Genomic DNA, 24653 nt, shown 5'->3' on the forward strand with positions numbered 1-24653 from the left:
GTAGCTGGGATTACAGACACACGCCACCATGCCCAGCTAATTTTCTGTAGTTTTAGTAGAGACGGGGTTTCACCATGTTGACCAGGATGGTCTCGATCTCTTGACCTTGTGATCCACCTGCCTCGGCCTCCCAAAGTGCTGGGATTACAGGCTTGAGCCACCGCGCCCGGCCCTCAACTTTTTAATGTTTATAGCGCTTTTCAGATTTTCCATTTCTTCTTCAGTAAGTTGGGTTAAGTTGTAGTTCTCTAAGACATTATTCAAAGAAATTTTCAAATTTTTTTGTCTTAACATTTTTAGGATTGTAGCAGTGTTTCCCCCTTTTTATCCCTAATGCCGATTACTTATGTCTTCTCTCTCTCTCTCCTTCAGTCAGTCTCATCACAGGGGGCTTACTGAGGCTACCAGCCATTTCAAAGAACCACTGCTAAGCTCTGTTGATATTCTATTGTGTATTTGTTTACTATTTCATTAATTTATGTTCTTATCTATTTTACTTTCTCCTTTCTTTGAGTTCCATTTTCTCTTTTGCTAACTTTTTGCGAATACTTAAATACTCTGTATTTAAGTATATATTTTGTAAAGTATAAATTTTGTAAATGCTTTGATTACTATCAGACTTTTCTCCTAATATACTCATGTAAAGGCTACAAAGTTTCTGTTCAATATGGTGTTAGCTGCATCTCACAAATTTTGACATGTAATATTGTCATTAGCATAATGTTCATATCATTCAGAATATTTTATTCGTTTGCATTGTAATTTCTTCTTTACCTCGTAAGATATTTATAAATGCATTGTTGAACTGTCAAATGTGGGTATTTTCTAGTTGTCTTCTTGTTACTGAGTTCTGGTTTACTTCCAACTTTAAATGAAAGCATGCATCAAGTGATTTTGATTCTTCGAAACTTGTTGATATTTGTGTTTTGGGTCTGCGTAAGATTAAATTTAAAAATAGTCTGTGTGCATGAAAAAACAGTGCATTCTTCACTGCTGAGTACATTATCCTTATTTTACTTTAGTTTCTTTAAAGCTACCTGTTAAGCTTACTGATTCCCTCCCTGGCAGTGTACAAACCATGCTCTGATGTCTTAATTTTAACTAATGTATTTTTCAGTCGTACAACTTTCATTTAGCTCTTGTCTAATGTTCTATATATATAAGATGGTAACTCTGTGGTTGAAATTTTCTCTAACCTACTGATTGTCTCCCTATTCCAAAAGTTGAAATATCCCATGATGATTGTAAATTCCTCCTTTTGTTTTAGTTGTGTTAATTTTTACTTTATGCATTTTGAGGCTTTATTACTAAATGTATGGAAGCATTAAATTATTATATCTTCCTGGCCAGCTGAATCTTTCACCATTACGTTTTTGCCTCAAAATCAATATTGATATAGGTTTCTCTAGGTTGGTATTTGTGTGCTCTTTTTCCATCTTTTTACCTTTCATCTTTTTACAATCTTATGTCTCTGTTTGTTTTTTTTCACTTTTGACAATCTTTGAGACTTAGTCCATTTGCATTTAACTACTGATGTACTTGTGTTAAAACTAGCATCTTACTAAAGATTACTATGTGTTCTTCATGTCCAGTGTTGGTGTTTCTTTCCTTCTTTGTCATGTTTAAAAAAATTCCTTCCCCACCTGCCCCTCCACAAGTATGGAGTTTATCTGCTATTCTACGAGTCTCACAGCGGTTACTCTACAGACTACCATTTGCATTCTTGACTTGTCTCTCTGCCCAGGCAACATGGAACCCTGGAGCCCTTTAAGTGCATTTCCTACCCCCTGATAAATATGCCCCATTTTCATGCATTTTAACATGCCAAACATTTTAATCCTCAAGACATGATTTCTTCATCCAGTCAAAATTCACTCAGATCTACCCATATATTTATAGCCCCATCAGTGTTTGTTCCTACCTTTCATCTGGGGTCATTGTTCTTCTGTCTAAAAATATTCCCTTTAGGACTTCTTTAATCGCGACGTGAAGGTGATGACTACTTTTCTCTTAATTTCGTCTTCATTGAAGTCAGATCCTTTCACCAGGATCTGAGGCTGAGCTTATTTTCTTCAGCACTGCGAGGACAGCAGCATTCCTTGTCCACCGGCATATTTTATCTATACTGAGACAAGAGCTTCCAAACTTTTAAAGAACCCGTTTTTTCTTCAGCATCCTTTAAGTTTTCCCACGTGCCTTTGGTTTTCAGCATTTCACGATATATGTAAGTGTGGATTTCTTTTTTAACTTTCAGAGTTAGGAAGTTTCTTGAATTAGCGGCTCAATGCCTTCCAATTCTCTGCATTCTCTTCAAACTTGTTGTTGCCACATCCTGTTGCTTTCTGGGACTCCAATGGTATGATGCGTTTGCCCATCTCACTGTGACCTCTGCATTTCTTGGCGCCTCTCTTCTATTTTCTACTGTTTTCATTATCCTTATTTTACTTTCGTTTCTTTAGAGCTACCTATTAAGTTTGCTGACCCTCTCTCTGGCAGTGTACAAACCATCCTCTGACATCTTAATTTTAACTAATGTATTTTTCAGCTCTACAGCTTTCATTTAGCTCTTTTTCTGGCATAGTTTCTAATGCTTGGACAAAAATTTCAACCCAGTCATTTGCTTCTTTTAACATAGTAGGCAAACATAGTTCTCAGTCGGATAACTCCACCACTGGGAACCTCTGCTGGCATGTTCTGTTACTGCTGTTTGGATCTAAATAGCTTTATTTAGGTATAATTGTTGCAATTAGTTGCACATATCTAAGTTCTGACACAGGTATATAAGTAAAATCATCACAATCAATGATGACTATGTCATCAACCCTCCTGGATGCTGCCTTGTGAACCTTGTGTCTGTTCTTCCCTCTCCTTTCCTGCCACACCTTTCCCCCCATCTACCGATATGCTTTCAGCCACCACAGATAAGTGTGCATTTTCTGGAATTTTATATATGTGCAGTCACATAGCAAGCATTCTTCCTGGTGTCTTTTCATTCAGTGTAATTATTCTGAGAATCACCCATGCTGCAATGAGTATCAACGATTGATTCCTTTTCACTGCAGAGTAGCATTATAGTGTAGGGATAAACCACAAAGCGTGTCACAAAGGCACGTGGAAAAATTCAAAGAATGTTGGAGAAAAAACAGGTTCTTTAAAGGTTTGGAAGCTTCTGCCACAGTACAGACAATGTATGCCAGTAGACAAGGAATAGTGCTGTCCTCACAGTGCTGAAAATAAGCCGCAGCCTCAAATCCTGGGGAGAGGATCTGACTTCAGTGAAGAAAAAATGAACACATAAGTATTCGTCAGCTGTACATTTCAACTGAAGAAATGTGAAGGACGGACACCTGAAACGTTTCCAGGTCTCGGCTATTATCAATAATACTGCTGTGAACATTCCTTTGCAAGTCTTTGCCTAGACATCTGTTTTAACTGATTTTGGTTAAATACACAGAAGTAAAATGGCTGGATCACAAGGTATCTGCACATGTACTTTTTAAAGAAATTATCAAACTGTTTTCCAAAGTGGTCATACCATTTCATACAGTGCATAAGAGTTCCAGTTCCTCCATGACCTCATCAACACATGATCTGTTAAAGTTTAGTTATTTTAAAGGTTACATGGTGTCTCATTGTGGTATTAATTTGCATTTCTCAACTGAATAACCAGCTTTTCACATACTCCTTTGGCATCCACATATCTTTGGTGAAGCATCTGTACCAATATTCTCATTAGATAGTTTATTTTCTTACTATTGCCTAGTTGCTGATATTATCTGGATACAAGACCTGTATCACATATGCACTTGGAAAATATTATTTCCTAGTGTCTGGCCTATATTTTCATTCCTTTTGTGTCTGTCAAAGAGTAGACAGTTTAAATTTTAATGAATTCAGTTTACCAATTTTTGGTAAACTGATCATGCTTTGATGTTTATCTCAGAAATCTCTGCCGACCCAAGGTTACACAAATTTTCTCCTGGATTTTCTACTATAAGTTCCATAGTTTCCAGTGTTACATTTAGGTCTACATTCTATTTTGGGTGGATTTTTGTATATAGTATGCAGTATGAATAAAAACTTTTTTTTTTTTTTTTTTTTTTGTATAAGGATGATCAACTGTTTCAAGACTGAAAAAGATTGTCCTCTCTTCCCTGAAAGTCATTTAAATGTTTATCAAAAACCAAGCATCAGCCAGGCACAGTGGCTCACGCCTGTAATGTCAGCACTTTGGGAGGCCAAAGCAGGTGGATCATTTGAGGTCAGGAGTTCAAGACCATTCTGCCCAACATGCTGAGACCCTGTCTCTACTGAAAATACAAAAATTAGCCAGGCATGGTGGCGTACACCTGTAATCCCAGCTACTTGGGAGGCTGAGGTAAGGAGAATCGCTTGAACCTGGGAGGCGGAAGTTGCAGTGAGTTGAGATCACACCACTGCACTCAGCCTGGGTGACAGAGTAAGACTTTGTCTCAAAAAACAAACAAACAAACAAACAAACAAAAAACAACCAAGCATCTCTATGTTGTGTGGGTTGATTTCCAGACTATTTTATTTTGTTGACCTATTTGTCTGTCTTTACATCAATACCACACTGACTTGATTACCATAGTAGTATAATAATTATTGAAATCTGGTATTGTTAGTTCTCTGATTTAATTGTTTCCAAATTTCCATGTCTTTTGTGTTTTCATGTGAAATTCAGAGCAGGTTTCTCAGTTTCTAAAAAGACTGCTGGTCTTCTGACTGCAGCTCATGGCTCTGTAGGTCAATTTAGGGAGAATTAGCACTGTAACAATACTGTGTCTTCTGACCCACGAACAGAGCACTTGTTTGGATCTTCTTTAATTTCCATGAGCATCGTTCTGCAGTTTTCATTCTACAGATGCTGCATATGTTCTGTTAGGTTTAACCGTAAATAATCCATTTAAGAATAATTTTTTAGGATTTCAGTCTTTGACTGTCATTAGCACACAGAAACACAATAGCTTTTCTTATGTTGATCACGTAGCTTACCACTCAGCTCACTTACTGATTCTAGTCATGTCGGGGATTCCATTTGTTTTTCTACACAAATATGTTTTCTGTAAATAAAGATGTTTCAGTTCTTTCTTTTCAATCTGGATGAGTTTTATGCCCTTTTCTTATGAACTGCCCGGAAGCTCCAGTAAAATGATGAACAGAGGTGGAAAAACAGACATCCTCGCCTAGTTCCTAGTCTCTGAGGGACGCTTTTTGGTTGTTCACCATTAAGTATGAATTTGCCTGTAGGATTCTGCATATTCCCTTTATCAGGGTGAGGAAGTTCCTTTCGATTACATGTCTTCTGAGGATGTTTACAATTGTTGGGTTTTGTCAAGCAGTTTTTCTGCATTTATTGAGACAACCACATGAATTGTTTTTTCTTTGTTTTCCAGTTGATCAATATGGTCAATTACACTTCTATAGTTTTTTGAACTACAGTTACTGTCTTAATGTGCTTGTCTACTAATCCTAATGTCTGTATCAGTTATGGGTTGGTTTAGAATGCAAGGTTTTTCTTTTTTTTTTTTTTTGAGACGGAGTTTCGCTCGTTACCCAGGCTGGAGTGCAATGGCGTGATCTCGGCTCACCGCAACCTCCGCCTCCCGGGTTCAGGCAATTCTCCTGCCTCAGCCTCCCGAGTAGCTGGGATTACAGGCACGCACCACCATGCCCAGCTAATTTTTTATATTTTTAGTAGAGACGGGGTTTCACCATGTTGACCAGGATGGTCTCGATCTCTTGACCTTGTGATCCACCCGCCTCGGCCTCCCAAAGTGCTGGGATTACAGGCTTGAGCCACTGGGCCCAGCTAGAATGCAAGGTTTTTCTTATGTTGTCCTGTCTCATAATTTAGATTGGATGCCAGATAACGTAAAATTTACCATATGGGGTGCTGGATGAATTTGTGTTACTATAAACATTCTTGAAGTGTGTTGTGGGATGCAGTTAGGTTACTTTGAAACAATTTGATCTTCTCAGATCCTGCTCTTAAGATCTGACAGGTGAGGTAAGAGGAACGCTTAGTCTAGGGCTAATTATTCTCCAGGACTGAGGCACGCCCCTTTTTTGTATTGTACCCAAAGCCACTTGAATTGTAAGGCTTTCCAGCTGGCTGGCAGGAACAGACATTCCCAAGCCTGTGTGAGTTCCTGGTCCCGCACCCTCCCTCTCATCCTTCGTGGTGGGTCATTCCTTGGCCTGGGTGAATTTCCTCACACCCAGTGTCTGCTAAATCATCCCGGGGAATCACCCGCTATCTTCACACTTTTCTCTCCGCAGCTCTCTCCTCTCCAGAACTCCACCTTGGAAATTCTTGACATTTGGGTGTCCTCACAGTCTCAGCTTGGTCTCCCCACCCCACGGTCTCCCAAGCTCTGCCTGGGCTCTTCCTTCCCTGCTCTGGAATGAGTCTTTTTCAAGGCAGTGGGCTGAGATGACTGTAGTGACTTTTTGTTTTTTTTTCAGTCTTGCAGGATCCTTCACTTCATCAGTCCTGACTGATGTTCAAAGCCTTGAAAAAAACACTGTTTTATAAATTTTGAATGCTTTTGAAGTTGCTTCCAGAAGGAAAACAAATCTAGAGCCTATTATTCCATCTTGGCCTAAAGCAGAAGTATGAGGGTCCTTTTAATTGTTGGTGGTTTCTGCTGCTTTTCTTTTATGCTATCTCATTTCTGTCTCATTATCTGCCTGGCCGTCTTTTTCAACATAGGTAAATTAAGAGAACTTTAAAACTTACCATACAGTAAAACGAACTTTTCCTTTAGGGGTAGAGTTCTATGAGTTTTGGCACACATGTATCCATTTAGTTACCACCACAATCAGGATACAAAACAATTTCATCACCCAAAACATCTCCTTGCATGTTCCCAATATAGGAACACTCTCCTAACCTCTGGCAAGCACTGACCCCGTTATCGTTATGGTTTAGCTTTTTAAGAATGCCACTATAAATGGAATTATACGGTACGAAGCCTGTCGAGACTGGCTTCTTTCACTCAGTTTAAGGCCTCTGAGGTTCACCCATGTTGATCCATTTACCAATGATATATTTTTCAAAGTACTGTAGTTTTCATCTATTCACTCACTACAGGAAAATAGGGTTGTTTCCAGTTTTGGCAATTAGGTAATTTTGAGTAAAACTATAATTGTTCATTCATAGGTGTTTAAGTGAACATAAGTTTTTCATTTCTCTCAGGTAAAAACTGAGTAAAACTGCTATTACGTATAGTAAGTATGTCTTTTATAATAAACAGCTGGCTGGGTGCAGTGGCTCATGCCTGCAATCCCAGCACTCTGGGAGGCCAAGGCAGGCAAATCACAAGGTCAGGAGATCAACACTATCCTGGCCAACATGGTGAAACCCGTCTCTACTAAAATACAAAAAAATAATAATAATAATTAGCCAGGCGTGGTGGTGCATGCCTATAGTCCTAGCTACATGGGAGGCTGAGGCAGGGGAATCACCAGAACCCGGGAGGTGGAGGTTACAGTGAGCCAGGATGGTGCCACTGCACTCCAGCCTGGCAACAGAGAGACTCCTCTCAAAATAATAATAATAATAATAATAATAAATAAACTGCCTGTTTCCCAGAATGGCTGTACTGTTTCACATCCCCACCAGGGATGTATGCGTTCCAGCTGTTCCACAGCCACACCCAGATTTGGTACAGTCTAGTCATTTTAACAGGTATGCAGTGAGGCCTCCCTGTGGCTGCTTTAATTTGCATTTCCCCAATAGTCAATGATATTGAACACCTCCTCATGTACTTAATCGCCATCCTTTTTAGTTAAGTGTCTGGTCAAGTGAGCTGCTCAGTTATTATGCTCATTTTACTGTTGAGTTTTCAGAATTCTTTATATATTCCTAGCACAGACACTGGGTTGGATACGTGATATGCCATTATTTGCTACCAGTCTGTAGCTTACCTTTTCATTCTCTTAACAGTAGTTTACACAGAGCAAAAGATTTTAATTTTGACACTGCCTGATTTATTTTTTTTTTTTTCTTTTTCTTTCTTTCTCTTTTTTATTTTGAGACAGTCTTACTCCTATTGCCTAGGCTGGAGCGCAACGGTGCAATCTCGGCTCACCACAACCTCCACCTCCGGGTTCAAGCGATTCTCCTGCCTCAGCCTCCCGAGTAGCTTGGATTACAGGTATGTTCCACCACACCTGGCTAATTTTGTATTTTTAGTAGAGATGGGGTTTCTCCATGTTGGTCAGGCTGGTCTCGAACTCCCGACCTTAGGTGATCCACCCGCCTTGGCCTCCCAAAGTGCTGGGATTACAGGCGTGAGCCACTGCACCCGGCCCATTTTCTCTTTTATAAGTCATACTTTTGGTACCAGGTCTAAGAACTCCTGCCTGGCACAGATCAAAAAAGATTTTCTCCAATGTTTCCTTGTAAAAGTTATACAGTTTTGCATTTTACATTTGATCCACTTTGAATTAAGTTTTGAGTAAAATGTTAGGCTTAGCGTAAAGGTTCATTTTTTTTCTGCATAAGGATGACCAACTGTTCCAACATTTATTGAAAAGATTATCTCTTCTTGCATTGCTTTGGCATCTTTCTCAAAAAAATCAAATGGCCATATTTGTGTGGGTCTATTTCTGGGCTCTCTATTCTGTTCCACTGATCTGTGTACTAATCCCTTTGCCAATATTATACTGTCTAGATTGCCATAACTTTACAGTAAACTTAATATTCAGTAATGTGATCCCCCTAACTTGAGTCTCCATTTTCTTTCTTTTTTTTTTGAAATGGAGTCTTGCTCTGTTGCCAGGTTAGAATGCAGTGGCACGATCTCAGCTCATTGCAGCCTCCACCTGCGGGGTTCAAGTGACTCTCCTGCCTCAGCCTCCCAAGTAGCTGGGACTACAGGTGCACACCACCACACCCAGCTAATTTTTGTATTTAAGTAGAGACAAGGTTTCACCATGTTGGCCAGGATGGTCTCGATCTCGTGACCTTGTGATCCACCCGCCTCAGCCTCCCAAAGTGTTGGGATTACAGGCGTAAGCCACTGCACCTGGCTTGATTCTCCATTTTCAAAACAATTTTAGCCATTTCTATTTCCTTTGTACTTCCATATAAATTTTAGAATGTCCATATCTACAAAAAGTGATCTACTTTGATTTCTGTTACTGCAATACATCTATAGATCCATATGGGGGAGAACTGACATTTTTACTATATTGAGTCTTCCAATCCATGAACACAGTATGTTTATTTAGTTAGGTAACCTTTGATTCATCAGTACTTTCTAGTTTTCAGCATACAAATTTTGCATGTTTTGTTAAATTTGTATTTATATAGATCCTTTTGGGGGCAGCTACTATAAATGGTACTGCTTTCAAATTTTGGGTTTTCAATTGTTCACTGCCAGTATATAGAAATATTGAGGTATTTCTGAATGACGACCACGTGTCCTATGATCTTGCTAAACTCATTTATTGGTTCTAGGAGTTATTGCTGTAGAATCCATGTCATCATCTACATATGAAATCATGTTATCTGCAAATAAGATAGTTTATTTCTTCTTTTTTAATCCATATGCCTTTCATTTGTTTCTTGCTTGTCTTTAAGTCTGGCCAAGACAGTTCAATGTTGAATAAGATGGGGGAAAACATATTCTTGCCTTGTTTAACTTAGGGAGAACACATTTGATCTAAATATGCTATAAACAGTGGGCTTTTATGGTGTGTGTGTGTGTGTGTGTGTGTGTGTGTGTGTGTTAAGTTAATCAGGTTGAGGAAGTACCCCTATTTTCTTAGTTTGCTGAGAACTATTATCTTTAAAAAAGAGAGAGACAGAGAGACAAGGATCTCGCTGTGTTGCCCAGGCTGGAACGTAGCGACCATTCACAGGCACAACCTTAGCACACTGCAGCCTTGAACTCCTGGCCTCAAGTGATCCTCTTGCCTCAGCCTCCCAAGTAGCTAGAACTATAGGCAATTGTGCCTGGCTGGTTTGCCAAGGTTTTTTGTCATGAACGGATGTTGTATTTGGTCAAATGATTCTGCTGTATCAACTGTTATGATCACATGTTTCCTCCTTCTTTTAGACTATTAACATGGTAGACTGATTCTTCAATATTGCTCTCCGGGCATATACCCACTTTCTCATGGCATGCTGTCCTTCTAATATTTTGCTGAATTTGACTTGCTAATATTTTGAGAACATTTTCCGTCTATGTTTATGAAACTTACTGCTCTGTCATTCTCTTTTTTGGTACTGTCTTTGGCTGGCCCTAAAATCAGGGCAGTGTTGGCCTCATAAAATGATTTGGGAAGTGTTCTTTGCTCTTCTATTTTCTGGAAGAGATTTTGTGGAAGAGGTACTGGTGTTATATTTCTTTTAAATGTCTAGCAGAGTCCACCAGTGAAACTATCTTGGCCTGGAGAATTCTTTCTGGGGAGATTTTTAACTACAAATTCATTATTAAAAGAATGAATTTAAAAACAGGTTTAGAGCTATGCAGATTATTCTATTGACTTTTAGTAGTTTGTGGCTTTTGAGGAATTAGTCTCTTTCACCTAAATTGTTCCAATTTCTGTCTGTAGGCTTGTTCAGACTACTGCAGTATTATCCTTTATCTACAGTAATATACCTCTTTAATTTCTGTTATTGATATTTTACGTGTTTTCTTTAGTATTGGTATTTTGTTTTTTCCTTACAGTCTTGCTAGAGGTTTATCATTTTGTCAACTTTTTAAAAAATAAGTTCATTATTTCATTGGTTTTTGTCTATTATTTTTGTTTTAGATATCATAGCTTTCTGCTCGTCTTTATTTTCTTCATCATGCTTGCTTCAGACTTATTTTGCTATAGGTTTTCCTTGTTTCTCAAGGTAGAAGGTTGAGTTACTGACTCGCCACCTCTTTTTTCATCTAAGCATTTTACTGCTATAAATTTCTCTCTAAGTACTGCCTTAACTACATCCCACAAATTTATTATATTTTCATTCTTGTTCATTTCAAATTGTTTTCTAATTTTCCTTCCAATTTTTTCTCTTACCTGTAAATTATTTAGAAGTGTTATTTAATTTTAAATTATACTGTATTGGAGAACATACTTGACATAAATTCAATACTTTTAAATTTGTTAAGTTTGTTTTATAACTCAGGATATATTAATTGTTCTATACGTACTTGAAAAAATGTATTCTGTTTTTGAGGGCAGTGTTCTATCAACGTCAGTTGGGTCAGGTTGGTTGATAGTGTTTTCAGATCTTCTATATTCTTGCTAATTTTCTGCCTACTAGTTCTATTTATTATTGAGACTGCTGGAGTCTCCAACTATAGTTGTGGATTTGTCGGTTTCTGTTTTCAGTTCCATTAGTTTTGAAGCTCTGCTTTTAGGTGTATACACATGTAGGGCTGTTACGTCCTTTGATGAATTTACCCTTTATAAATATGTAATGTCAGCCAGGGGGTGGTGGCTCATGCCTGTAATCCCAGCACTTTGGGAGGCTGAGGCGGGTGGATCATGAGGTCAAGAGATCAAGATCATCCTGGCCAACATGCTGAAACCCCATCTCTATGAAAATTACAAAATTAGCTCGGTATGGTGGCACGTGCCTGTAGTCTCAGCTACTTGGGAGGCTGAGGCTGGAGAATCACCTGAACCTGGATGGGGGAGGTTGCAGTGAGCCAAGATCATGCCACTATACTATAGCCTGGCAACAGAGTCAGATTCTGTCTCAAAAAAATAAACAAATAAAATAAATAAATAAATATGTAATGTCTCTTTTTAACCCTGGTAATTTCTTTGCTCTGAAGTCTGTTTTGTCAGAAATTAAAACAGGCAATCCAGCATTCTTTTGATTTGTGTTTACATGGTCTATATTTACCCCTCTTTTTCTTTTGACCTTTCAGTATCAGTATTCTTGTATTTGAAATTACTAATAGCATATACTTAGCTCAAGTTGTTAGGTTTTTAAATTTAATCCATTCTCATAATCACTTTTTTTAATAGATGAGTTAAGACTGTTACCTTGAGGTTATCAATATGTTTAGATTAAGGTCTACCATTTTATTGTTTGTTTTCTGTCTATTTTTTTCTCTCAGTTTTTTAATTAAAAAATATTTTACTTCTCTTCTTGTTTCCTCTTCTGCGTTATCTGAATTTTTTAGTTCATATAATCTATTATAATTTTGCCTATACATATTTTTTTGTACAATTCTTTCAGTGGTTGCTCTAGGAATTCCAAAATACATACTTAACTTTTCACAGTCTGCTTAAAATTAGTAGTTTACCTTCCATTTGTCACACTGGTGGAATGGAAGGTGGCCGGGTGTGGTGGCTCATGCCTGTAATCTCAGCACTTTGGGAAACCAAGGTGGGTGAATCACCTGAAATCAGGAGCTCGAGAATAGCCTGGCCAACATGGCAAAACCCTGTCTCTCCTACAAATACAAAAAGTAGCTGGGCACGACAGCGGGTGGCTATAATCCCAGCTACTGGGGAGGCTGAGACAGGAGAATTGCCCGAACCCACGAGGTGGAGGTTGCAGTGAACCAAGATTGCACTTCTGCACTCTATCCTGGGCAACAAAGAACGTAACTCCATTTCAAAACCAAAAAAGAATAGTAGTTTACCACTTGAATTGGAATGTAGTAATGTACAGGTAAGCTGCCATATCATAGTTGTGTTATATATCACATCTACATTTATTGAAAGCCTTATCAGACATTGTTATAATCTTTTTTTTTTTACATCAATTGTCAGAAACGTTTTAAAGAACTCGAGGAGAAAAACAGTCTATTATATTTACCATTGCTGCTGCTCTTCCTTCAGCCTGGATGTTCCAAGTTATCTTCTAGTTTCATTTCCTTTCTGCCTGAAGATCTTTAGCAATTCTAATTTTACAGTAGGTATGCAGCCCATGAATTCCCTTAGTTTTCTCTATTTGAAAATGGCCTTACTTCAGCTTCATTCTTGAAGGATATTTCCCCTGGAAACAGAATTCTGGGTGGACAGTTCTTTCTTTCAACACTTTAAAAATGCCCTGATGCTTCTTTCTGGACATCACACTTTCTGGTGAGAAATCTATAGTCATTCAAATTTCTGTTCCAATCTAGGTAACTGCATAATTTTTGTCTGGCTGTCTTTATTTTTCAGCAGATTGATTTGCATTTAACCTATTTGGTGTTTGCTTAGCTTCTAGCATCTGTAGACTTATGTCTTTCACCAAACTTGGGAAATTTTTAGCATTATTTCTTCAAATGTGTTTTCTGCACTGCACTCTTTCTCTTTTCCTTTTGAGATTCCAATGACACACAAGTTAGCCCTTTAGTTGTTATTCCACAGTTCCTTGAAGCACTGTTTATTTTTTTAATATCTTTTCCCCATTTCCCAGTTGGACAATTTCAGGTATTTTAACTTTCAATGTTAAAAATTCTGTTTCTTTTTTGCAGATACTTTCTACTTTATCCTTTGTTTCAAGAATGTTTACCACTGCTTTTTGAGTTGTATTTGTAACAGCTGCTTTAAGGTTTTTGTCAGATCACCCAAAAATCTACATCCCCTTATCACTGGCACCATGGCTATCGTTTTCCATGCAAGTTAACATTTTCATGGATTTTCATTTGCCAAATTATTTCAAATTCTATTCTGAACATTTTCAATGACATTAGGAAATCCTGAGACTTGTTTAAGTCCTATGACGAATACTGATATTTTTGCTTCAGTAGGCAGTCAACCTGGTTAGGTTCAGACTGCAAGTTGCAACCTGCCTTCTATGGGCTGCGGTTACATGTCAGTTCCATTTTCAATGCCTTCACAGTACTAATCTCGTCTGAAACAGGTGTACTGGAACCTGGGTGAGGTCTACCCATTAGCTCAGTTGCCAAAGTTTCTTATATGCTCTTAGGATCAGACGTATGGCTGCACAGGTTGGAGGTGAGCCCAGGAGTCCATAAACAACTTTATAAGGTTACTTTCCCAAACTCCTTTTCTGTGCTCTCTGTGATACCTTCTGGTTCCCTAGGACTCACCTTTCCAAATCTCTGGACAGAAACCACCCAGTTCTGTGGCTGTGCCATGAAAGACCAGGTGGCAAGAAGACAGAGGAAAAAAAAAAGTAACAGATTTTGGTTCTGTGCTTCTAAAGCCCTGGCTCCCTCAACATGAAGAACAGTTCTCTGCTCTATTTTGGCTCTTGCATGCTACCTGCTGCTCCTATTACGTGTGGGTGCTGGTGCAAGAGAAAGGGGGTGAGCAATGGGGAGGGGTTCTCTCTCTTCTCTGAGCTTTACGAGTTGCATCTCCTGGTCTGGGAGCTGGAACTACAGAATTTCTCCTGGAGGCTTCCCTGCCTGCACCAAAGCATTTGCTTCTGGTCGTTGGGGAATACTCTGTTCAGACCAAGAAATACCAGAGGAAAACATCAACTCACCACCAGCTCAGTGACATTTTGAATTCTGGAGTGCTTCCCCCATCTTCCCACTGCTAAAGTTTTCCCAAATGCTCAGACAGCTGTGTCACACATCTGTCCAGGATTCACAGTGCATTTCAGTGGAAAGAAAATGAGTGCATGTGCTGCTTCTGCCTTACCCAGAACCCAACTCTTTGTTCATTTCTATTATGTGCCAGATATCATATTCACAAAACTGTTCGTACAAGTCATGTGAGGTCCCAGAATAATATTCCCTCTTGCAGAAAGGACTTTCATGCCTGAGCCCATGCACTCTGAGACTGCCCTAATGAGGAGCTGAGATGCTCTGAGGTGTGTTCCTCTCTTTGCAGGCCTGTCTCCTTCCATCTGGGCCTTCCTCCTCCAGTACAGCACTTTGGCAGGGACACCCTCAGGGTCCTCGACTCTATAAGCTTTTTCTCTAGCCTAGTGAGGCTGCTGACACCACATAGCCTCTCAGCCACCCCTGCAGGAATGGGAGATGCTCCCCAGGGAAAAGGAGCCAGAACTAGGCTCACACCCCTATGTCTCCATCCTCCCCTGCACCCCAGCCTAGGTAATTCTCCACTATGATCAGATTTCAAATGCCTTCAATTCACATAGATGACTTTTATCAGTTTTGGGTCATTATCAGTGGATGGTTAATCCAAATTAACAGTTCTGTCACCAATTCTTCCTTTTTTTAACAGAAAAAGAAACTAACTCTAAAAGGTTTCCTGAAGTCACTCAGTGCATAAAAAGGGTTTAACTCCGTTCTACTGTCCCCTAAACTTACACCAGTGTCCCCTGCACCCTATCTCAAAGGAAAATCTAGCTCTTAGAAGGGTTTTTCTTATAATTGGGTGTGTGTGTACTAAAATCCAGAAGTAATATATGAACATGTTCTTACTTAAAAATTGAATCTTGTAGGCAAGCCTGCTTCTCTCTGATTTCTCAGCCCAGGCTGGGCCCAAGCCCTTTATCTGAGATCACCTTGTTTCAGCTGGTGGCTTCATTTGGATTTATTAGGCTGACCTGTCCTTCATGGGAAAGAATCTCCAAAAGATAATGGAAGTCATTGGAAGCATATGATATAAAATTTAAAAAGATTTACACATATTTTTCATGAATGTGCCATGAGATTATGTCAAGTTATGTAATCAGTAACTTTTCCCTGCCAACTGATAGGGGATTAAACCTTAAATTTGTTCAAGCGACAATTTTTAGCCTCCCAAAAGACCATCAAGATTTAACTGACAGCCCAAAGCACAGGCTTGTTGGCATCTATATGGGCAGGTACAGGTGCAGATCAATGCACAGTGATCAACGCCTGTGTGAACACTTTAAAATCAGAGTCTCAGCACCAGGAGGGACTTTCCCACCCCACCCAACAAAGCAAGCAGAACTAACAGGGGCGTGTCTGCTGCAGGTGTGCGGCGCAGAGGAAAGGGATGGGAGCAAGGAGTCACCAGGTTAACACTGCGGAGGAAGGGTGGCGGAGCTCTTCAGCACACACCTGTGCGGCCACACGAGCCACCTGCTTGGTGGGGTAACAGGGCAGACTCAAGCCTGGAAGCTGCTTCGACTGAGCTGATTCGGTGGAAAACAGGGACAAGAATACAGGCCCTCAGGATGCCCTGCACTGTGGGTGACAGGGCAGGGTGAGCCCCTGTATGGCCCTGGACACCAAGCACATACCAGCGGGGTCATGCACAGAAGGAGGCCTGCAAGTGAACCAAGGAGGGGCTTGGGTGGGTGCCGGCTGCTCATACCTTGGCTGGCTTCTGGCGGCAGGGAGCTTAGAGGAAGTGGGGGCGAAGATTCAGGGGCCTCGGGGGTGGGGTGCTCAGCCACCGGACAGATGATGAACCACCTCTTCCCAGTGTGCAGGACTGAAGGGCAGAACAGAAACAGCACACTGAGTGAGTGAGTGTCTCTCCAGGCCGATGTGACCCCCACCACCTGCACCAGACTTGGCACCAAAGGTCCAGAGAACTACTTTAGCCTATGGGATTTTCTCCAGGAAGGGTGTGAGCAGAGAACACTATTCCCAGTCATAATCCCTATCACTTCCCTCCGTGAAGCAGGTGGTTCCTCAGGCCCCTTGGTAAAGAGGCCTTAGTGACGGGTTTCTGCCTGCTCTTCCCTCATACCAGAGGACAAGGGGTACACAGTCAACCTGGGGTACCTCACTGGCACCCAGAAGCTCCCAAGAGGGTCCCTGGCATAGGCTTGGCTTCTGGGATGCCCAAGGCACCATCCATGAAGGCCGTGATGCTAGTTGCAGGTGACAGCTCCTGGACAGGACAGCTGTCCCCAGATGGGAGCCCCCTGGTCACCACACGCTTCCATAATCCCCCCGTGCAACGGCCAAACCCCTGGCAATATGCTGAGCAGGGGCTTTTATCAAACGCCCGCTGAAAAGCAGGGAAGGAAGTTACAGACTCACCGTTCTGCTGATACACGGGGGCGTTGGCTTGGGATTGCCGGCTCTCCTGAATGAGGTGGAGGGTCAGAAACGAGTCCACTGAGCTGCCGCGCCCAAAGCCCACCTCCCAACCAGGATTTCACAACCTCACCTCCCCGGCGCCCAGGCCGCAGGTGCTGAGGTGTGGCAGGCTGGTCCCTGGGTCGGAGCCACGGTCGGCATCCGTGTCCTCGCTAAGCATGTCCTCCGCCTTGTCCATGACATCTTTCATCTGTTCAATGAACGTCTCCCGCTCAGCCTGCAGGATGAAATCGTGCTCCACCTGCAAAGAGATGCACTACCGATGAGGACCAGCTGCAAGGCCAAGACTGCCCTGGGTCTTCATCTGGATTGACGGATGTCTACCCTATACCAGGCCCCAGGGGAAGACATGGGGAAGGGGTGTGGTCCCCAGACAGGGGATGGACAGCTCAGCAAGTGACATGGATGGCCCCAGGATGGGAGGAGAGCAGCTTCATCTTAAGAAGGAACTCCCCGCTCCAAGCCGGCAACTCCCTGCTCCAAGCCAGGGACCTGAGCCGTCATTGTCCTGCCCCAGCTGGAGCTGGTTACAGACCCTGAGGCTGGTGCAGCCATCTGCAGAGCAGGTGAGTACACAGGATGGAGGGGGCCAAGGACAGGGACTGGGAAGAGGGGAGGGGGTCTACCTGGGCACAGGTGCCCAGACAGTCATGACAGATAAGGAGGGTGGGATCGAAGGCAAAGGCTCCAGCCAGCAGGAGGTTGTGGGGGGATAGAAAGCAGGTGGGCCCCATGTCACCTCTTGGTCTCTGCACCTCCAGCTCTCCCAGCCTCAGCCTTTGACCTTCAACTATGGCCCCAGCACACACGCAAGCATGGCCTGATGTCCAACGAGCAGCTCCTGTCATGGCTGAGGGGAGGTCCCACGCCACAGCCTGGAAATCATGAAGCCTCCAGACCAGGAGCTCCGGACACATCCACAGTCTCCAACTTTCACTGTGGGCACGTGGCCCCAAGCTCACACTCGGCTTTGGCTACATCCTTGGCCACTCAGGCAGAGAGACTGCTGTGCATCTCATAAAACCATACCAATGAAAGAGGTCAGCCTGTGCCGCCACCCAGTGGGGTCCAGACCCTGCCCCTTTCCTGCCATGGCACCTCCTCCCACCTACACACCTCTACAGTCACCAAGATGCTCTAGGCCTGGCCTGGGGCATCCATGGTCCCAGACCTCTTCTGGGATGGGCCCATCTGCCCTGCTTAACCAGCTGGCTGCAAAGCAGGGCTCCTCTGCACCCCCCACTCCCCTGGCACCCCAGACCCCACCCCCAGGAGTACCACCTGCATACACCCCTAGACAAAGTGCTGGCTTGTGCTGTGTTCTGTGATTGAGTTAATTTAATGTAGTGTGTGACTGCGATGTTGTCTTATGAGGAATAGTACATTGTGGCCAAAGGTGAAGCATCTTGCCAGCTGTGACAGGAGTGCTCCATGCGAGAATTTAAGCAATGTTCCAATTCTGTGAAGTTTTCACTAAACAAAATTTAACTAGAACACCTTTGCAACTAGAAAATGTTTTCCTATCATGTTTCTTTTTAAGTATGTTGAGAATAAAATTAATTTGAAAACAAAACAAAAATCTAAAAATATAGGGCCCAGGTATAACCTGACTTTAGAATCCATGCCAATTAAATGAAACTTCTGCAGTTCCACCTTTACTAAGGGGCTGGAAAGGTCTTTACGGTTAGAATGATGAACCTGAGGCCTGAAGACCTCTAACCACTGACAAGACATTGAAGGACGCCTGGTGCCTCACACTCCCACGAAGAAAGTCCACAGGGCAGGCAGGAGCTTGTCTGAACAGCGCCTGTCTCGATGGCCACACACCCACCCTTCAACTCGGGCCCCTGGGGCCACTCTGTTCCCGGGACAGGAACAGGTTGTGACGGGGAGGACTGCTGGGCTGTTTTTACGGACCGAATTTGTGTGTCTGTAGCACGCTTACTTCAGACAGGTATGCTAGGTGACTTGGTTTACTAAGGTGATAGAAAAAGCAATAAAATAAGAGGAGTATATCTGAGTGCTGAGTATAAAAACCAAGTCTGAGAAAATGCTACTTTTACAAAGCACACAGCTAAAGAATAGCCACATCACTTACTGTGCAGGACTTACACGTGTGCGGTTCACAAAGACTCACACACAGAGACACGCAAGAAGACTGAAACCAGGGGACCAGCGGGCACGACACAAGCTGATGTGGCTGATGCTGTGTGTGTGGCTTCCTGCTCTGCAGACAGGTGCTGGAGGGATCTGCTGCACAGACAGCATCAGCCTCTGGCTGAGTGATAACTTCACAGGCATTCGCTTTATTATTATTCTTTATCATGCTTGAAACGTGTGTGTATAAAGTAAGACAAGACACAGGTTAAAGACACAGTAAGATAAGAGATGTTCTCCAGTTTCAGCAACCCAGCGAGGATCTGGCATTCCTGCTGTGCCGAGCAACCAGCTGCTGGCTGCTGACAAAGACTCTTCCCTAACCGAAGTGCAGCTGGCGCCTCTGACCCTCCGACCAGGCCCCGTCCTGTCTTTAGCCTTAACCAGCTGTAGTGAGAATTCCCAGCCTTCATATCTGACCATATTCCTCATCTCCCGCCTTTGAGGTTGAACAAAGCCTCTCACCTGCCCCCAGCAAGGATCCTGTTACCAGGGTTTCTCCAGAATCCCCAACCTTGACTTCTCCTCTTAGCTATTTTCCAGCCACCCATCCCCACACTGCTCCTTGGCTATGATTCCCCTGTGGTCTCTGCTTCATTCAGTTAAACTCATTCTCTCTCCCCTGTTGCCACAGTCCTGAATAAAGTCTTCCCAACCACTGTAACAAGTGTCAGAAGAATATCTCTAATGCTGCAGGGGACTATGCCCTGGGCCTGGGCTCTGGGAGGGCCTTGTCCAAGGTGTCTCTGCAAAGCAGATACTAAGGCAGGAACTTGCTCCCTAGGAGCAGAAAGCCAGGGGCTTCCCCTGCAAAGCCCACATGAGGATTTCATGAAGCCAGGGCAGGGGTGGCCAGGGTGATGCAGCCCAAGGGGGTGGCCGCAAGGTAGACACATGGGGCAATCTTTGTTTTTAACTTGAATGGAATATTCTATTCCCTACTCATGCTGGCACACTCCAGGCACTTGGTGGCCATCTGGAGTGAGAACTACAACACTGTCCAGTGTGCTGCCAGCCCCTTTAGGACCTGGCTTCCTAAACCTCATTAATGCAGGAATAATGGTCTGGAGAGAATACTCTCCTGGAAGGCAGTCACAGGCGGACCAGGAAATTTGAGGAACACATGTGCATCCTTTCCATGTGTTTCTTCATGTGTGCTTTCAGCTGGAGAGCTTCTGAGGGCCCAAAAAAGATCCCCACTCCCAGCATGGGTTAGGTGCCAGGGACCACAGGTGTGGGGCTGTGAAGGCCTACAAGGTGCTTATGGACTCAGGTTGGTCTGCACAGACAGGGAGGGGTGGCTCCAAAGGGAGGTGCAGGCAGAGTCGGGTGGGGGCATGGGACATGGGTCAGGGCTTGGAGCCCCCATCCTAGCTGGGGAGGCTGGAAGAGGCTCTACCTAAGGACCACAGGACATTAGACTCTGGGATGCCCTCCACAGGCCTTACTCATAGAACCTACCCACAAGGCTTCCTTTTATTTGGAGGAAAGGCTCAGGTGCTCCAGAAGCCCTCAGGGAGCAGCATCTTAGAAAGGTTAAGGACACATCCTTCAAGCTGTTCTTCCAAACTCAGGGCGTTTCAGCCCGTTGTGGGGAAGAGCCCGCAGAGTAAATGGTCAGTACTGCCCCTGAAAAGCCCCTGGGCCAACTGACACCTCTACACAAGGTCAGGCCCAACATGTGACCTGTGGCGCTCTGCTCGGGCCCATACGCCCCCAAGGAACAGCGGGAGCCAAGCCACCCTGACCCAACCTCACCATGTACGTCGCGATCTCGTCAGGCGCGTCCCCATCCAAGTCGAACTTGAAGGTCACCATCTTGTGGTTGTGCGTCTCCAGCTGGCACTCCACCATCTTGTCCCCAGTGTTGCACACCTGGAAAGGGCACCGTCAGCCCAGGCTGTGCGCACACACCACGTGCCACGCGCACCGGCCACGCCCCCCGCGTGCCCCGCCCACTTACGTTCAGGATGGTAAGTCGGGGCCGACTGGCCCTCTCCTGCCGGGAGCGCGCGCGCGTGGACCTGCGGTGGTGCTTCCGGGCTGCCCTGCCCTCCAGCCTGCCCCCTCCAAAGGCGCCTTCACAGCTGTCACTCAGCTCTTTTCCAGAAGTGACATCAGAACCTCCGTAGCTGGGCAAAAACCAAGAACATTAATGGCACCAAAGGACAACCAGCAGGTCAGCTATGGTGGGGAAAGTCGGCTTCTACGGAACAGTCTGGAGTCTCCAGGGCCCAAATTTGTGACTACGGAAGCAGCCCCTGTCCTGTGCGGATACCCCAAGCCTACTTCTGGGCCCACATCCTGCTCCCTGCTGCACTCAAGGAGCACAGGCAGAGGGAAGCACAGGCTTCCTAGCTACTGGCTGCATGACCCTGGTCCTCTCAGTCTCCTGACCTGTGAATTGGCCCCTGTGCCTCAATTTCCCCATCTGTGCCATAGCAACAGAAACACATCAGCCACTGTTGTGAAGCCAATCTGTTTGCAGTCTGCAAAATGCCAAACACAGGCAGTGCCCCGTACCACAGGAGAGTGGAACAAATGGTCACAGTTCACATAAGGACACAGTTCATTTCCTGAAATACCTGTGCCTGTAGCCCAGGAGGCCAGAAGACCCAGGATCCGGTCTGGATTCAACCCTGAACACAGAGGGCCACCCTCCCAGGCCCCTCCGAGCCTCTGGGCACTTCGGACTCCACCCATAGCCTCTCCCTTCGGGAACATTCTCAGTACTACAAACCAGAGCAGGGACCCAGAGCCCAGGGGGCCTCAGACTACCAAACTCCAACAACAGCTGGCAAGACCCAGAGAGGAGGCCCCTGAGGCTCCATCAGGTAAGGTTTGAAAAAGCCCTAAAAGCATCAGGGCAAACTGCAGTGGGTTCCATGGGAAGCAGCAGAAGAGCCAGGCTGAGTGGCTGTATAGGCCTGCACCCCCCAACCTGTACTTCAAGGTTAAGGCTGGGCCACAGTACCTCTCACAGCTCTGTGGGGGGCCAGGCGGCTTGTCCTGCGAGGCCTGCTCCTGAAATAAAAATGCAGAGAAAAGAGGACGGGTCATGCTGGCTCCTGCCTCCCTGTGGGCACAGCCGCTCACAGTCAGCTCTCCCTCCCCACCTCCTCGGCCCAGCCTGCTCCCCTGCCTTCTCCTGCTCTCTTCTGCAGCCAGGTGGGTACGACCCAGGGGGCACCACAATGGGGGCAGGCTTGGAGGTTTTTTATCTTGTTGAAACACTTGGAGCCAAGTGGATTCATGAAAGCTGGGAGCCACTTCCTTTCCAAAAATGTAACCCACTTTGAACATCCCTCAAAGAGGACGCACTGGTTCTATGAAAGCTTTTCACAGTCTCTTGCATCCTGTCCCAGGGAAAGCATCCTCTAAACTATGTCTATAAAAATCACACCCTCTGTCTTGATGTGGCTCACAGAAAGTGCGAAATCGAGGGAGAGATGAGAACAGGCCCTGGGTGGCTGTCCCCGACCCAAGTAACCCCAACCTCTAGGGCTAAGACCCCAGGTCACTGTGCAGACCCCTGGTGGCTGCAACTACCCAGTCATGGGACAGGTTGCAGGGAGGAGTACACACCTCTTGGGCCGGTTCCACCGTCAGCTGGACAGCTGGGCAGGGTCTGGCGATCCCAGGCCCACCAGGCAGTGGCGGGTTTGCTGGTGGCAGAAGTGTGGCAGTCGGGGTGGGCACACTCTGCGCAGAGGCGGACACCGTGGCCAGGGAGCTGGGGAACTGAGGCAGGAGCTCAGGGACAGCAGGCAGCAGCACTTCCGGCAGAGGCGGGGAGAGGACCGCAGCCGGTGGCACAGGCACAGTGGGGACCTGAGCAGCGACGTCTACAGCATAGGGAGCTGGGTGGCCAAGCAGAATCTGGGGGCACAGAGGACAAGGTGCAAGTCAGGCTTGACGCTGCCCTCACTGAGGGTCCGTGCCCAGGTGTGTCCATGAACACCCAGGCAGAGACTGGAACCCCCTCTCCAGTCTACACCCTCCCCAAGAGGAGCCCTGTCTCAGAGCACATTTAGCGCATGGAGTGAGCAGAAACAAACAGGAATGGGCATTCTCACACCCCTTTCTGTGTAAGAGTCTATTTATGTAGAAAGGCCAGGAACAGGGCTCCAGCTATGAACCTGCCAAGCTCAGCTGAAGAGTCAGAGGGCAAGACACAGCATCGAAGCCAGGCCCCCACCACCCCTTGGGGCCTGGGGCAACCTGCCCCATCTGTCCCAGCACGTACAGGGCACCTGCCACCAACACCTGCCACCTTCCAGAGGGCGACTGTGGCTCAGGCTTGGCTTCCCCACTGTTCTCTCTCTAAAACCTCTTTGGGGGTAAAAGGTCAAACAAGTGGGGAAGGAGGGACCACGGATTGGAAAGCACAAGTACCCTCTGTCTTCTGCCCCCAGTTTGGAGTTGAGAAGGCTGAAAATTTAGAGGAACTTCTCGCCTCTCAGGGCTTGAAGGAACAGCCACATTCACTGAGACTGCTGGCCCTGAGACCCTTTGTTGGCAGCCAGTGGTGGGGTCAGAGATACCAAGCCCTAGCCTGGCAGGTGGCCACTTCCCTCCTGGACAGACAGATAACCGCAGCTGCTGCATTCAGGGGCACCACGGGGTGGCCGGCCCAGCTCATCAACAGACTTCTGGACCCTTCCCTGGACGAACAGCAAGGACAGCCACTGAGTCTGGCAGTGACCCCTCTCTAGCTACTAACTGTGGCCAGAAAGGTTCTTCAGGTAGGAAGGCCCAGACGGCAAGGTCTCCCTCCTGCTCCCCAGTGTGGACCTCAGCTTTCTGAGAAACAGACCTGACTGTGAACAGCAGGCTCTGAGCTGCCGCTAAACCTGCCGCTGGGACCAACAGCACTTGCTCAGGTGGGCCGCAGAACAGATGCGATTCTTCCCACTCACTGTCTCATCAGATGCCACTCTGCTATCCATTATGTACCATCCCTTCCTTCTTTACACACAAAACCCTCTGGAGACAAGACAGCAAGAAGTGATGGCCAGGAGGAACGGCTCATAGTGGGGGGTCTTACTCCAGACTGGATTCAACACTAATGGAACTGGGGGCACCTGGCACCAGGGATGCACCACCCCAGGCCCCTTCACATTAAGCTATGCCAGCCGCTTTCCTGCAGAGGCTGAGGCTCAAAAGGCCGGGTTGTGCCACAGTTACAGGGTTGATGGGGCTCAGAGCTGGGGTGAGGCCAGGTGGGCGGAGGCCAGGAGAGGAGGCCCAGGTGGGAAGATGCCAAGAAGGATGGGACCCAGGTGAGGAGGCCTAGGCGCGAGAGGGCCCAGGTGGGAAGACTCCCACACCAGCCTCTCTCCCCTCACTCAAGTTTGAACAGAATAGTCTGTAAGCCCCAAAACATGAGTGGACTGTAGGGCTGTGGATCCCTGTGGGAAGGCTTCCCATCAAGTAGGGTGCATATCCTGTGTTCCAGAGCGCCCATTCACAGCCAGCCAGCATGCTGCCAAGGGGTCTCCACAAGACCTGACACCAGGACATGGTTGTGGGTCCCACCATGATCACCCTTGCAGCCAGCAGTGC

At 45.2% G+C, this 24653-nt stretch overlaps 1 protein-coding gene across 13 annotated transcripts in view; it reads right to left on the minus strand.

Moving 5' to 3' along the window:
- The window catches only part of WNK2 (WNK lysine deficient protein kinase 2), a 139257-nt gene that overhangs the window by 35125 nt on the left and 79479 nt on the right, over positions 1-24653 (minus strand). For all 13 annotated transcript variants that reach the window (XM_017546895.2, XM_037745142.1, XM_017546902.2 and 10 more), the window contains 7 exons: positions 22674-22967; positions 22063-22112; positions 21052-21220; positions 20847-20963; positions 17002-17172; positions 16872-16917; positions 16195-16314 (listed from right to left, as the gene is read on the minus strand). In XM_017546895.2, coding sequence (XP_017402384.1) covers positions 16195-16314; positions 16872-16917; positions 17002-17172; positions 20847-20963; positions 21052-21220; positions 22063-22112; positions 22674-22967 — 967 coding nt within the window. The remainder of the gene's footprint in view (positions 1-16194; positions 16315-16871; positions 16918-17001; positions 17173-20846; positions 20964-21051; positions 21221-22062; positions 22113-22673; positions 22968-24653) is intronic.

This window comes from Cebus imitator, unplaced genomic scaffold (genome assembly GCF_001604975.1).
Source record: "Cebus imitator isolate Cc_AM_T3 unplaced genomic scaffold, Cebus_imitator-1.0 Scaffold192, whole genome shotgun sequence".
Lineage (NCBI taxonomy): Eukaryota > Metazoa > Chordata > Mammalia > Primates > Cebidae > Cebus > Cebus imitator.